Below are 12,500 nucleotides of genomic sequence, written 5' to 3'. Positions count from 1 at the left end.
CGCACGTTCACGCGTGATGGCTGCTGCACGCCTGTGATCACATTACGCGGAGTAACTACGTGTAACATTCATGCGTAACATGAGCGTGTAATGTAGTTGGCCTGTTCATTTCAGTCAACCAGGGGAGGCAACTACACTACACGCTCATGTTACGCGGAGTAGGTGCGCACAGCAGATCAACTTCCGGCCGCGCAGCATCAGAATCTGCGACCGCACGTGCGTGTGAACGCGTAACAACATCTGTCAAACAGTGACAGACAGACGTGCGCACGCTGCTTCATATGTACGCAGCTTCTTGTTACGCGTGACATACAACCTGCGCACGACAACGCACGCACGCACGCACGCATAACAAAGTAACCATGCGTTCACACACACGCTGCTGCGCATCTTTCTAAGTGTTTTGACATCGATTTACCTTCATACACACACACACACACACACACACACGCACACACACACAAACACACACAAACACACACAAACACACACACACACACACACACACACACACACACACACGAACACACACACACACACAAACACACACACACACACACACACACACACCCACACAAACACACACACACACCCACACAAACTCACACAAACACAAACACACACACACAAACACGCACACACACACACACACACACACACGAACACACACACACAAACACACACACACACACACGAACACACACACACACAAACTCACACACACACAAACACAAACACACACACACAAACACGCACACACACACACACACACACGAACACACACACACAAACACACACACACACACGAACACACACACACACACAAACACACACACACACGCGCACACACACACACACACACACACTATGGCGTCAGAATCGTTTCATATTACTTGCGCAACTATCAACTGAACGCGTCACACCCGCGTGCTTTGACGCCTGTGCAGCACACAGCGCCTGACGTGTAATGTAGTTTCCTCATTGACTTATAATGGTCACGCGTTCACGCGCACGTTCACGCGTGATGGCTGCTGCACGCCTGTGATCACATTACGCGGAGTAACTACGTGTAACATTCATGCGTAACATGAGCGTGTAATGTAGTTGGCCTGTTCATTTCAGTCAACCAGGGGAGGCAACTACACTACACGCTCATGTTACGCGGAGTAGGTGCGCACAGCAGATCAACTTCCGGCCGCGCAGCATCAGAATCTGCGACCGCACGTGCGTGTGAACGCGTAACAACATCTGTCAAACAGTGACAGACAGACGTGCGCACGCTGCTTCATATGTACGCAGCTTCTTGTTACGCGTGACATACAACCTGCGCACGACAACGCACGCACGCACGCATAACAAATAACCATGCGTTCACACACACGCTGCTGCGCATCTTTCTAAGTGTTTTGACATCGATTTACCTTCATACACACACACACACACACACACACACGCACACACGCACACACACACACACACACACACAAACACACAGACAAACGCACACACACACACACACACACAGAGTGAAGAGCAGTGAGACAAGACACAACATTACAGACGGGCAGTACTAGACTTGTTTGCAGCACTGATGTCTCGCCAAATGACTTCCTGTTAGACGAGGTAGAAATCGTTTCCTGGTGTCATTCCAGCCCACTAAGCCCTCGATCTGATGTAACCCAGCAACAGAATTATGTTCCAGGAAGTTATAACCTCTGTCTTAAACTCTGGGGAAAGTTTAATGTCGATTGTATTCCTTATTGCTGATCATTTTACTAACAATCCATCGGTTTATAGATAGTTCAATTATGTTGATTTGCGCTGGGATCTCAATTAGTTAACTTGTCTAACAGCCACGCTTGTAATGTGATGTAATCTTCCAACACCTAAGTTTTTAACGACAAAACTTTAAGATGCGAGTTTGGTTGGTTCCTGTTAGTCCCTACAAAGTCTCCTGAGGTTAATTTAGTATAGGAAATGTGCATTTGGAAATCTATTTGGACTAATTGCCAAACTAAGTCAGCAGAACCAATTTTAATAAAATCACTTTGGCTGCAGATTACACTGTATAAGGAGAAATATTATTTGGAGGAGCACTCATAAAACATTATGGCGAAACATGATTATGTAGCTTTGGAAGAACAATGTCCCTTATTACTGTTGCTGTTATGGTTTCTGTAAGGTCATTTTAATATAAAAGAACCGATGAGATTAATTGGAAAGTTTTTCTAAACCTTCTTGTAAACAATTCCATTTGTTCTTATTGCCCACAGGATCCCGTACTTCGAGACGAGTGCGGCTACCGGGACGGAGGTAGACAAGGCGGTGATAACACTGTTGGACCTGGTCATGAAGAGGATGGAGCAGTGCGTCGACAAACCGCCCGCCGAGCCAGCCAATGGGAACGGGGCCACGAAGCTCGGCGAAGAGCAGCCCAATGAGAAGAAATGTGCATGTTAGATGAAGAAGGAAAGCGCTCCGATGTCGTCCTGTCCTTTCTACTCGCCACATTCCCTACTTCTTTAACCTTCTCTGTCTTCTTTGATGGCATGTTTCTTCATCTTCTCCTGTCCAGCCTATTCTAAAAACTAACCTTTAACCATACTCTGCTCCGCTTTACTTTCTCTTCCCTCCTTTCTCCTCCTTTCTGCTCCCAAACCGGCTGCCAGAGGGCAACGATACAACCCTGCCCCCCTCTAGTGGATAATCAAGGTAATACAGTTCTGTTTTTGGAGGAAATTAAACAGGAGGGGACAGTTTCATCACTGTCAGACACATAATGTGCCTCGTTTAAAACATGCAGCCTGGGAATTGAGCTCTGCACGCTACTGATGTCTCTGCTCGCGAGTGGTGTAAATGATTTAAATGGATCTGTGGGGGCAAAAAGAGACGTTTAAAGCTTTTAATTTCAACTATTTAATGTTTGATCAGTTCGTCACAGGGGTTATGTTTTGTCTCCTGTTAAAGCTGTCACTTTATGACATAAAGAGCTTAACATCAGGCTGTGTGTCTGTGTAAATTAGCCTATAGGTAATGGCCCTCTCCTGAAACGTTCACAAATGTGTGACCCAACACCGTTTTCAATGCTGTTCACGTACGAGACAAGGATGGTCATTTGTCAGTGTTCCCAGCAGTTTTGTCTGGCTCATCTGTTTGCTAAAAAAAATTGCCAAATTGTGTTTTTCATGGAGTTGCCTATGGTGTCACGGTGGAGGTCTTGGACACTTATTTTGTTTGTTATGCTAACGGAAGTTTGCTAGCTTAAATGGCTAACTTTATGGGAACTATAATGACCACTTAAATCACAAAGAGCTGCACAGATAAATATTGGGCCCATATCAAACTTAATATTATTAACAGTAAATAAAAACGTCTCTGTGCAGTAGCCTATATGATTTGATAACAGAACTGGTCAGAGCAAATTGTTCTCCTTATGGCCACCATCAATTTTATGTTTAGCAGTATTATGTATTCACATTTCGATCGACACCCTTAATAAATTTCAAACTTGTGTTGAAGCCCATTTACAAAAAAAAAACCTAAAAAAAAAACCTTTGTTGACGTGACGAGCTCAGCTCACGACTTCCTGATTAGCAGCTCATGTAGCTAGCTAGCCACAAACAACCAAGTGCTAATGCTAATATCTACAAAAGCAGCTTATGAGTGTAGCAGCTTATGAGAGTAAAGCAGACAATGTTTCAGTAACTGATATTAAACAGAGAAAACATTACCACAATGCTTTTTGTGTGTGTGTAATTCGTGCCACACAACCAACATCTTCTTATCCTTACTAGCTTACTAACTAGTATTAGTACGAGTACTAGTATCGAGATGTTGCTTTCTGTGCCAATCGTAAAGTTTTCTCTGAATTCCATCTGACATTAGCTATTTCTAGTAAGTTTAGCCTGTGTAACCTGCCAACATGTATGTATATCATTTAGTGTCTAAGACCAGGGTAGACGTATTGTTCCAAATGTATCTACTGCCTTGGCTTTTAAAGCGTTATTCCACTGGGGCGTAACCGGTTTGGAACTCTGTGGGAGTTTGACATAAGTCAACAAATATCAGCTGATCTGGGGACACATTGCCACTGTAATTTGCTAGCACTTGCTGAAAATGAAGTCATTGTAATCCATAGCCTATAAAAGATAATGGCGATTCACAGATAGGGGGGGGGCAAAGTGAAATATCGCTTTAAGGCCCCATACATGACCAATGTTGTTAGAATATAAAGCGACCAATTATTTATATGTATTAAATGCAAAACAAAGATTTGTCGTCATATTTCTGTTATGTCCTTTTCTTTCTTTCATATCTTTCTATATTTGTGTTTTCATTGCTATAGTGCTCGTTTGGTTGTCCAATTAATCCACACATAACAAGTTTTATCAAATGTTCTCTCTGACATGAAGCATAAAAGTACACTATTATAAACCCTTGAAGAAGTCTAGTAAAAGTTGTTACATTTTTGATAAACTTTTGTTGTTGGTTTTTGCTTAACACTATATTGTTTTTGTTTTTTTAAATCATTTCGTACCAGACCTTGAAACAGCTGCTATGAAACCTAATGAAATCACGGCATGTTGAAACTAGATTTCATCTCTAAAGTCCCATGTTTTGCACCATGACGCGACGCCTGAGCACAGCGAGAACATCTGTCTTTAGAAGCCATTTAGATGTCACTAATCAGCTTTGTGTCCGTTTTCAGTGCAACTCAACCGTTTTCATTATATCGAGTAACACCTTGGTCTGCCTTATTTCATGAAGAATCTTGAGCCGAGTTGAGGTGCAGCAAAAAACGAGGGAACTTATCTTTTCGCTTGCCACCTGCCATTCTTCTTTTGTGCTCCAGCGAGCCAAAGGGAGGTTTTGTAGAGTCTCAATTCAGTTGCATAGTGGTTGGTTTTCAAAGTGTGCTGAAATCAGGGGCTGCCAAGTGGGTTGGCAGTAAGGTTAACTATACTGTATGTGTAGCTTTTAATTGTAAAACACTGCTGGGGTCATTTTAAAGAATATACCATTTTGAATTTGAATATTTGATTAAATTACTTTTATTTGAATTGGTAATTGTTGTATTGTGCTCGCTGGATCTGTTAAACTAATCCAAAGTAAAAGCATCATAAAGCAATTGGTTTCACCTCATTGTCACCTACATTTACCAGTGTGCTATATATATATATTTAAAAAAAGGATTTTTGTTTCGACCCAAAACCTCATTCTGTTTAAAAACTGCCACAAACAGATTACATGTGTTTTTATGTTATGTGCTGTTTTTGATTTGTTTAATATAACGGTCACCTGCCAACAGCTGAACTCGGTGCCATATTTAACATTCGATTTAAGTATGTAAAAAAATATGAATATTTGCTGACTATAAAGACATAAGCAGCTGGCTAACATTGTCACATTCTCTCCCAGTTACTCAGCAACATAAGTGCTATAAAGTTCACAGAAAATACTGATTTGCAAACTGCAACTTAGTGGAAATCTCTTTAAACTGGATTTGTTTTAATTTACTCCAACTTTTAACATGAAGCGAGTCCCGTTAGTTGTTTTTCAGTATATAATATGTTAAATCTGCAGTGACTTTTTTTTAACTCACACACATAATGTGCCATAAACGCAAAAACAATGGGCTAAAAATAAGGAAAACAATATCTTAAAAAGCAGACTTATGACTCAAGTCTGCCTTCGTTTTAATTAATTTATTTAGGGAAAAACAAAAGATAAAGAGATCAACTTGACACCTTCTGATCAAATAAAGCAAGGACACGAAATAAGATCACAAGTTCATTTTCTGGCATTTTTTTATATTTGAGGATTTGATGAATATCTTTCATTGTTAAAATCCTCCGAACCAATTTATCAACTTGTATCTGAGCCTTCCTTTTTATGTCACTCATATTTTCTCAAGCTTCATAAAATTTGCCTTTTCGCTTTAATTCACTTTTCAGTCTTGAATCAAGTTTGTCTTAAAGCGTCTCTTCCACAAGTTTGAACTGCTTTTTTGGTCGTTTGTGAGTTCACGTTAAAAGTTTACACTGTTTGAAGAGTCATGTTGTGCCTGTTACTAACTCTTCTATCTGATCCTCTGTAAAGTTTGTGAACTCCTGAATATTTTCATGCATTGATTATAGATTACGAAGCAGGGGCAAAAGAGACCCGATACATTATTTTTGGAAATCCCCTTTGTGTGAATTTCTCTCTGATGCCTGCGGTTTTTACACGTTCCTTCAGTTTCCACTGTGTGTAACGATGCCTGTGTGTGTCTGTTGGGTTTGTTGCACCATCAGCATGTTTGACACAATAAGAATGAAATGACCTGTGATGCGTTTAATGTCTCTGATGTCAGAGCCTTTAATAAATCTGTGTTTGTTTTATCCCGTGTTTTTTTTTTTTCCAGAAGAGTCTGCTTTGGTTTTGGCTGGTCGCAGTTCAGAAAAGTTGAGACATTTTACATTTTTTTGAAAACCCCAAACCTCGAGAAGCGTCTGGTAGCGGTAACCCACGGTGCCCACAAAGCCTCACTGCAACAACATATTTGAGTTGAGATATAGACATGCGGCGATTCTTTGCTTTAAAGTTGGATTTGAATACTATGTTATAATAAAAAACAGGAAATTATTTCTAAATCAGTAAAATAAAACAACATCAAGTCACTGTACCTTCAAGACAGAAATCAAATTCAAGACGTCAAACATTTCTGACAAACAAATGGAAAATATTCAGAACATATTTAAGTATGTTACTTTAAGTATTTATAAAAGTTATATAAAATATTGATTTAACATCTTTTGACAATTTTTATTTTTCCAATAAAATGTTGTTTCTGACATCGATGCTGAACTGTCCAGTTTCAGTAAAAATATCCGATTTAGTCTGTTTTCTCATGACGGTTGTAGGTCGAATAAAATGGCGTCTTTGTTTTGAAAGTGTAAAAACCTGGAACTGAACATGAATGCTTCGATGAGAACCTCTGAAGAGTCGGCATTGTTTGCATTTTATCAAAACGGTGCGTTTGTTATGAATGACGACTGATTGACTTTGCAGTAAATCTGTCCAGGCATTGTTTGATCTGACGGCTCATTAGAGATGAATTAGTTCTATAATGACTTGGAATCTGTTGTTTGTTGATTAATGTGTGTGGACAGTTAGTCATACCGTGCTCATTGATTGAAATAAATAGACTTTCAAAGACTTAATTCAGTATGTCATATTATAGTTTGTGGACAAAAAGTAATAAAGTCATACTATCGTGTTAAAAAGTCATAAAAACAAAGTTATAACGTATTATGGCTAGCATGCATGATTCACAAACACAGAATAACAAACATACACAGGATATATTTTATTGGGATAAAAAGACCACTACATTAAAACTACCTCACCACCACTGAAATCAATACTTTATCATAAAAAAAAAAAACATCTTAAACAAATGATACAAAAAATAATTTAAACAAGAAATGTGCAAAATTCAACTTAATATTACATTATGAAGGTAACAGTGTAAAGATAAGCAGCAGTAAATAAGTCAAAATAACTGGTTACTATCATGGAACAGTTTGTGTCACGTTTTCTTTCTGAAATTCAACAAATACATTATTAAATTTGAGTCACATGAGCTGTTTCTTCTATAACGCACTGTGTAATTCTCCAACTGTAGGCCTGATTAGTACCAAATTAACAAATTGTGTACTTTTACAGCTCACTGCAGCAGCCTAGTGGACAACAATCATCATTACAACCTCACAATCACCTCACCAGCTGCTTCACAAGAACACAAGTAAAAACCAAAAACTCAAACAGAAATGAAAATACATGTTTTTTGTTTTCTGGTGGATATTTAAGAATTCTGTGATTATGTCACGAAAGCTAAACTAAATATCTCCCGATTCAAAAGGATTGTTACAGACTGAAAGAAACCTCTTGAGGAGTCCACCATCTCTTCTACACTCAAAGAATTACATTCAAATAAGTGGAAGTCCCTAAAACCCATACAAGTCACCCCATTACCACATAGTATACATCATGTAAAGAATAGTAAAGGTAACAGGAATGCATGTAATCAGTCTACATCTGAAACAGTGTGATGAATTCCTGCCTCGAACTGTTCTGCGTCTTCATGGATGATGATATTCACGTTTGACAAATAGTTCAAGTAATTGTCCTTCGGTAAGGTCAGGATTTAATTACTGAAAAGCCGACAGGGTAATTTCAATATGTAGTATGAACTGTATCAGTCACTGAATCACGGCATAATTACAGCAGCTGCAGTGGGAGAATATACCTCAAGTTAACGTAGCCACTAGACTACATTTCCTCCAGTTTTATATTTCTGTAACACAACAACCCAGTATCTCTCTGCGTCCCTCATCGATATCCCTTTATATATTAATTTCCTCCTGAGCCAAATCTGTCAAAAACTAATACTCCTGGACTAAAGAAAAAAGCAGGTTATTTGGTGTCATTGATACAGGGGGAACACAACTAGCCAACAATCCACAGTAAGTTGTACAGCATCTTGAGCACAGTATCTCTCCATCACAGTGAAAGTGGAATATTTCTCACTTCTCACGTTGTCATGCACACAGTATACATGAGTCTGTGTGTGTGTAAGTGTTAATAACAGCTAAAGATCCTTGGTGGCCAATAATGGTGAACATGAAATTGTAATGAGATATTTAAAAGATACTCTACAATAAATGTAATTTTACATGTTATATGCACCGTTGAATAATAGTGGTAATATACTGTTGGACACACGCTGGGAGTGAAAGTGACACCGATACAATAAGTCAGTGTCATGCAGCCTGGGAATTACCTTTGGTTGTCTTTTCCTTGAGCGTTCCTTCTTAGGACGAGGACGTGATAATTCAGGTGATGACGGGTTAAGAGTTGAGGGGCAAAGAAACAGTTTCTGGGCCCCTATCAAGGTTCTGGATGAACAGAGAGCAGGCAACGGCTCTGCAAAACGATAAGTCAAAGGTTTAAAGGGTCACTCCCAAACACTTAGGACAGTTATTTGAGATAAGCATCACTCTCCAGATGCAAGTGAGCAAGATTCTTATACATTTCCTTAATACAAAGAAAAATCTCAGAGAAAATAATCCATGATTGGCACACATACTTGAACGATTCGAAAAGCCAATTGTTATTTTGACATTTTTCGGTGAAAGTTTGTTCATCCTTGCGGGTAGAAAGAAAACTTGGATTCTTAGTTTCCATTTCTCTAGTAATTTCAAGCATTTGAAAGTCGTATGAAACAGCTAAACATAAGCAACGTTTTTGGCCACAATCCATACCAGATCAGCATGAGACGGTAAGTCGACGACTTCTAAACATCAATGGCCACCCCGTGTTTGGTGGAGATCACATCCCTGGTTCCCGTCAGATACATGAGCACCGAACACAGGTGAGGAAGCGTTGCCGTGGTGCTGACGTACAGCCAGTACGGGAGTGGCGCCGTGTTGCCGAACGGGCACACCCACAGGCCGTGGCGCACTGCATCGCGGACGTGGTGTGTCGCCATGGAAATGAAAAGCATCCATGGCAACGAGCACCACGCATCTTTGAGGCGTCCGATCCACATGAGGAAGCGAAGCGAGAGACAGAGGATGGGGATGAGAGAGGAACAGTGAAGAGGAGGACGCTGCGGGAGTGAGACGGCAGCCTAGAAGAAAGTTGGAGAGGGATTTTTGTAACATGTTCTTCAGTAAAATCAACCCTCTTATTAGAGTAAAAAGCAAGCTTTCTGTCAGGTTTTTACATCAGTTTACTGTATAAATCCACGTTAATAAAAGAAAGAGCATCACACATTACTCTTGATCTATAAAACCTGGGTAAAACAGAGTAAAATGTAAAAGTGGTCTAAATCGGCAGCAGGGCTTACCTTGAGTGACAGGGATCCAGCCATGTAGAAGTGGTCCAGGTCTATGATTGATGCCAGGAGACCGGCAAGCAGCACCTCATACAGATCACTCTTTTTCCTTAGTCCAATAACAACTGCCCATGACCACAACCCCACTAATCCATGCGTGGCGTTGTCTAAGGCAGCGCGCAGCCACAGGTGGTTCTGGATGACGGACAGCTGGAGGGCGTGGTCCGCCACCACGCAGAACATCCCGAGCCCTGCCGACGCCAGCAGAGACGCGGAGCTGAATGTCTGTAGGAGGGCCTGAGCTTTCTCCGTCTCCACAGCCAGGCTGAGAGGTACGGGGGCGCCTTCCAGTCCGAGGCCCATCCCCAACAAAGGGGAAGAGGCGGACGAGGAGTCGAGCTTGGAGTAGAATCCTTGCATGTTGACAGATGGCTGTCTGCCAATCGCCACTGAAGGTCAGCAAAGGTCAGGTAGACTGGAGAAGGAAGGAAGGAGAGGTGTCAATGAGGGAGAATCAAAGACGGGAATTAAAGCGGGTGGGCTTCGATATGTAAACAAAAAACATCCATATACAGTCCAAATACAGTGCTGAGATCTCTGTCTATATACTGTATAATGCAGTCTCAATTGTATACTTATTGAGCATTGAAGACAACAACTGAAAAGAATAATATGGTTGCATCACATTCACAATAGAAGGTTCATCTTCAGAACCACAGCTGGCAAAGAAGTCACTGAATAAAATCTACTGTTTCATGAACAATGAAGGTCTGAGGCAACATTTCGACAACGTTTCTAGTTCCTCGTTTCCCGTCAGAGAACAGCGTGTTGGAGTCAGAGACCCCTGTTCATTGCTCGTCTTTTGCACCCAGAAGGGACATAAAAATAGGTCCTTCTCTCGCGCAATTCCGTGAAATGTAGGACACATTCAACTGGCAGTCTATCTGAATGTACCTCATCGCTACGTACCGCTGATGTAACGCTTGCTTTGGAAAAAAAACATTATTCCCCTGAGTATGAAATATTAATTAGCTAGCTACTAGCTAATCGAGTATTTGTGTGTGTTTAGCCACACCGTTACTGTGGTTAACGTTATTTCTGTCGTCTGACATTTAACAGTTAACGTCAGACCCCTTTAAAAGGAAGACATGTTAGATAACCGTATCTTACCTAGCTAAGGACGGACGGTGACAGCTAGCTAGCAGCTAAGTGGCTAATAGTGACAGTGAGCGATGCTGCTTTGTGTAGGCGGACAGCAGCTGTCACGATCAGCTCCGCTGTGACTGCGCTGATTTTCACAACATGACTGCTTGCAATTAAAATGTGTAATTCAGTCGCTTATTGTGTGATTTAAATGTTAATTTATTATGTATTGATCTACCATTAATATATAGAACGATACTCACCCCATTGCCCTGCATTGGTTATCCGATCGCCAGGCTCGACACTTCTTCGATTGTGTTTTGTGGTACTGTATTGATGGTCGGTGGTGCTTTGCTGCCACCTACAGGCCATGGGTGGAAGGCAAGGCAAGGCAAGGCAACTTTATTTGTATAGCACATTTCATACACAAGGCAGACTCAAAGTGCTTCACATCATACAACCAGTGGCGGCGCCAGAGTATTTTTTCTGGTTCAACTACGGTGGGGCTAACTCATACGACGGTGGGGCTCAAATCAATGTCAGAATTTCAATGTGAATATATAACAACACCCAGTGGCGCTGCCAGCCGGAATCCAGTACGCACTGGGAGGACTTTTTTTGAAGGTGGAAAAAAAAATTGATGCTGCTGAACCGGGCCGGATGCAGCCGCATTTGAGAGGACGATCGCGCGTGTGTGCGCAATTACGCATAGCGTGTGTTGGCCCCTCTCCACTACACAATACAGCTCGGCTCTAGTCTCGTCACCTCTCTGCTGCTGAGCACTGTGGGCCGAGCCGATGCATGCCTCTCTCCCCGGGCCGGCAGAGTTATCATACCGTACTGTGCGTGCGTGTCCAAGCGTGTGTGTGCGTGCGTGGAGTGCTCACAAGCGTGCGCTTGTGTTTAGGTCGGGGATGGAGGGCACAAAAAACGATTTGCACCGGGGCCTATCACCATGATATACACTAGGCCTACTGATTTCACTGATACTGAAAACATTAGATTTTGTCTTAAAAAAGTATTTTTCCATTTGTTGTTGTATTTGCCGTTTCTGTGCGTACATTGAAATTGAATCCTGGCGGCGGCGCTGACAACACCCTCCCACAGCTATAATCACGCACACAGTGAGAGAGAGAGACAGAGACAGCGAAACGTGAATAGTTCCGTTAACAGCCGGGACCCGAGTGGTCATCTTCCCCTGCAGGTGTCAACGGTGCGTCCGTAGTTTTATCCAACACGCCCGCCACCGCATCGGTTGTTCCGTCCGACGACGTTTAAAAACAAATGTATCCATGATCAATTTTGACCAGCTTACTAACGTTAACTTAACGTGAGTGACTATAAGCCGCTAACGCGAACTGCTAGAGCCAGGTAGCTTACAAACTAGTAGCCTGCTGTCTCTGTGTCGAGCATACACTAAAAGCGGGCTCACATGAGTGACGTTGACGTACGGACAGTACAGTCTGTTAATGAACCC

At 41.6% G+C, this 12,500-nt stretch overlaps 3 protein-coding genes across 5 annotated transcripts in view; 1 reads left to right on the top strand and 2 right to left on the bottom strand.

Annotated features, from left to right (window-relative positions):
• The window catches only part of LOC311029989 (ras-related protein Rab-27B-like), a 38,088-nt gene extending 31,708 nt beyond the window's left edge, over nt 1–6,380 (top strand). For both annotated transcript variants that reach the window (XM_084035435.1, XM_084035434.1), the window contains exon 6: nt 2,274–6,380. In XM_084035435.1, coding sequence (XP_083891561.1) covers nt 2,274–2,460 — 187 coding nt within the window. In that variant the 3' untranslated portion in view covers nt 2,461–6,380. The remainder of the gene's footprint in view (nt 1–2,273) is intronic.
• pum3 (pumilio RNA-binding family member 3) overlaps nt 1–12,500 on the bottom strand; it is a 94,148-nt gene that overhangs the window by 61,189 nt on the left and 20,459 nt on the right. The gene's annotated exons all lie outside the window — the stretch shown is intronic.
• tmem267 (transmembrane protein 267) lies at nt 7,342–11,341 on the bottom strand. Of its 2 annotated transcripts, XM_084034838.1 has the most exons (4): nt 11,287–11,341; nt 9,893–10,355; nt 9,306–9,673; nt 7,342–8,967 (listed from the first exon to the last, which is right to left on the bottom strand). In XM_084034838.1, exons 2-3 carry the CDS (start codon nt 10,298–10,300, stop codon nt 9,338–9,340), a joined length of 744 nt encoding a protein of 247 aa, XP_083890964.1. In that variant the 5' UTR covers nt 10,301–10,355; nt 11,287–11,341; the 3' UTR covers nt 7,342–8,967; nt 9,306–9,337. The 2 variants fall into 2 exon arrangements, with proteins under 2 accessions (XP_083890964.1, XP_083890963.1); XM_084034837.1 differs by having other exon boundaries at nt 7,342–9,673.

Source organism: Eutrigla gurnardus (genome assembly GCF_963514095.1).
Source record: "Eutrigla gurnardus genome assembly, chromosome: 19".
Lineage (NCBI taxonomy): Eukaryota > Metazoa > Chordata > Actinopteri > Perciformes > Triglidae > Eutrigla > Eutrigla gurnardus.
This window is presented reverse-complemented; position numbering and strand designations above follow the sequence as displayed.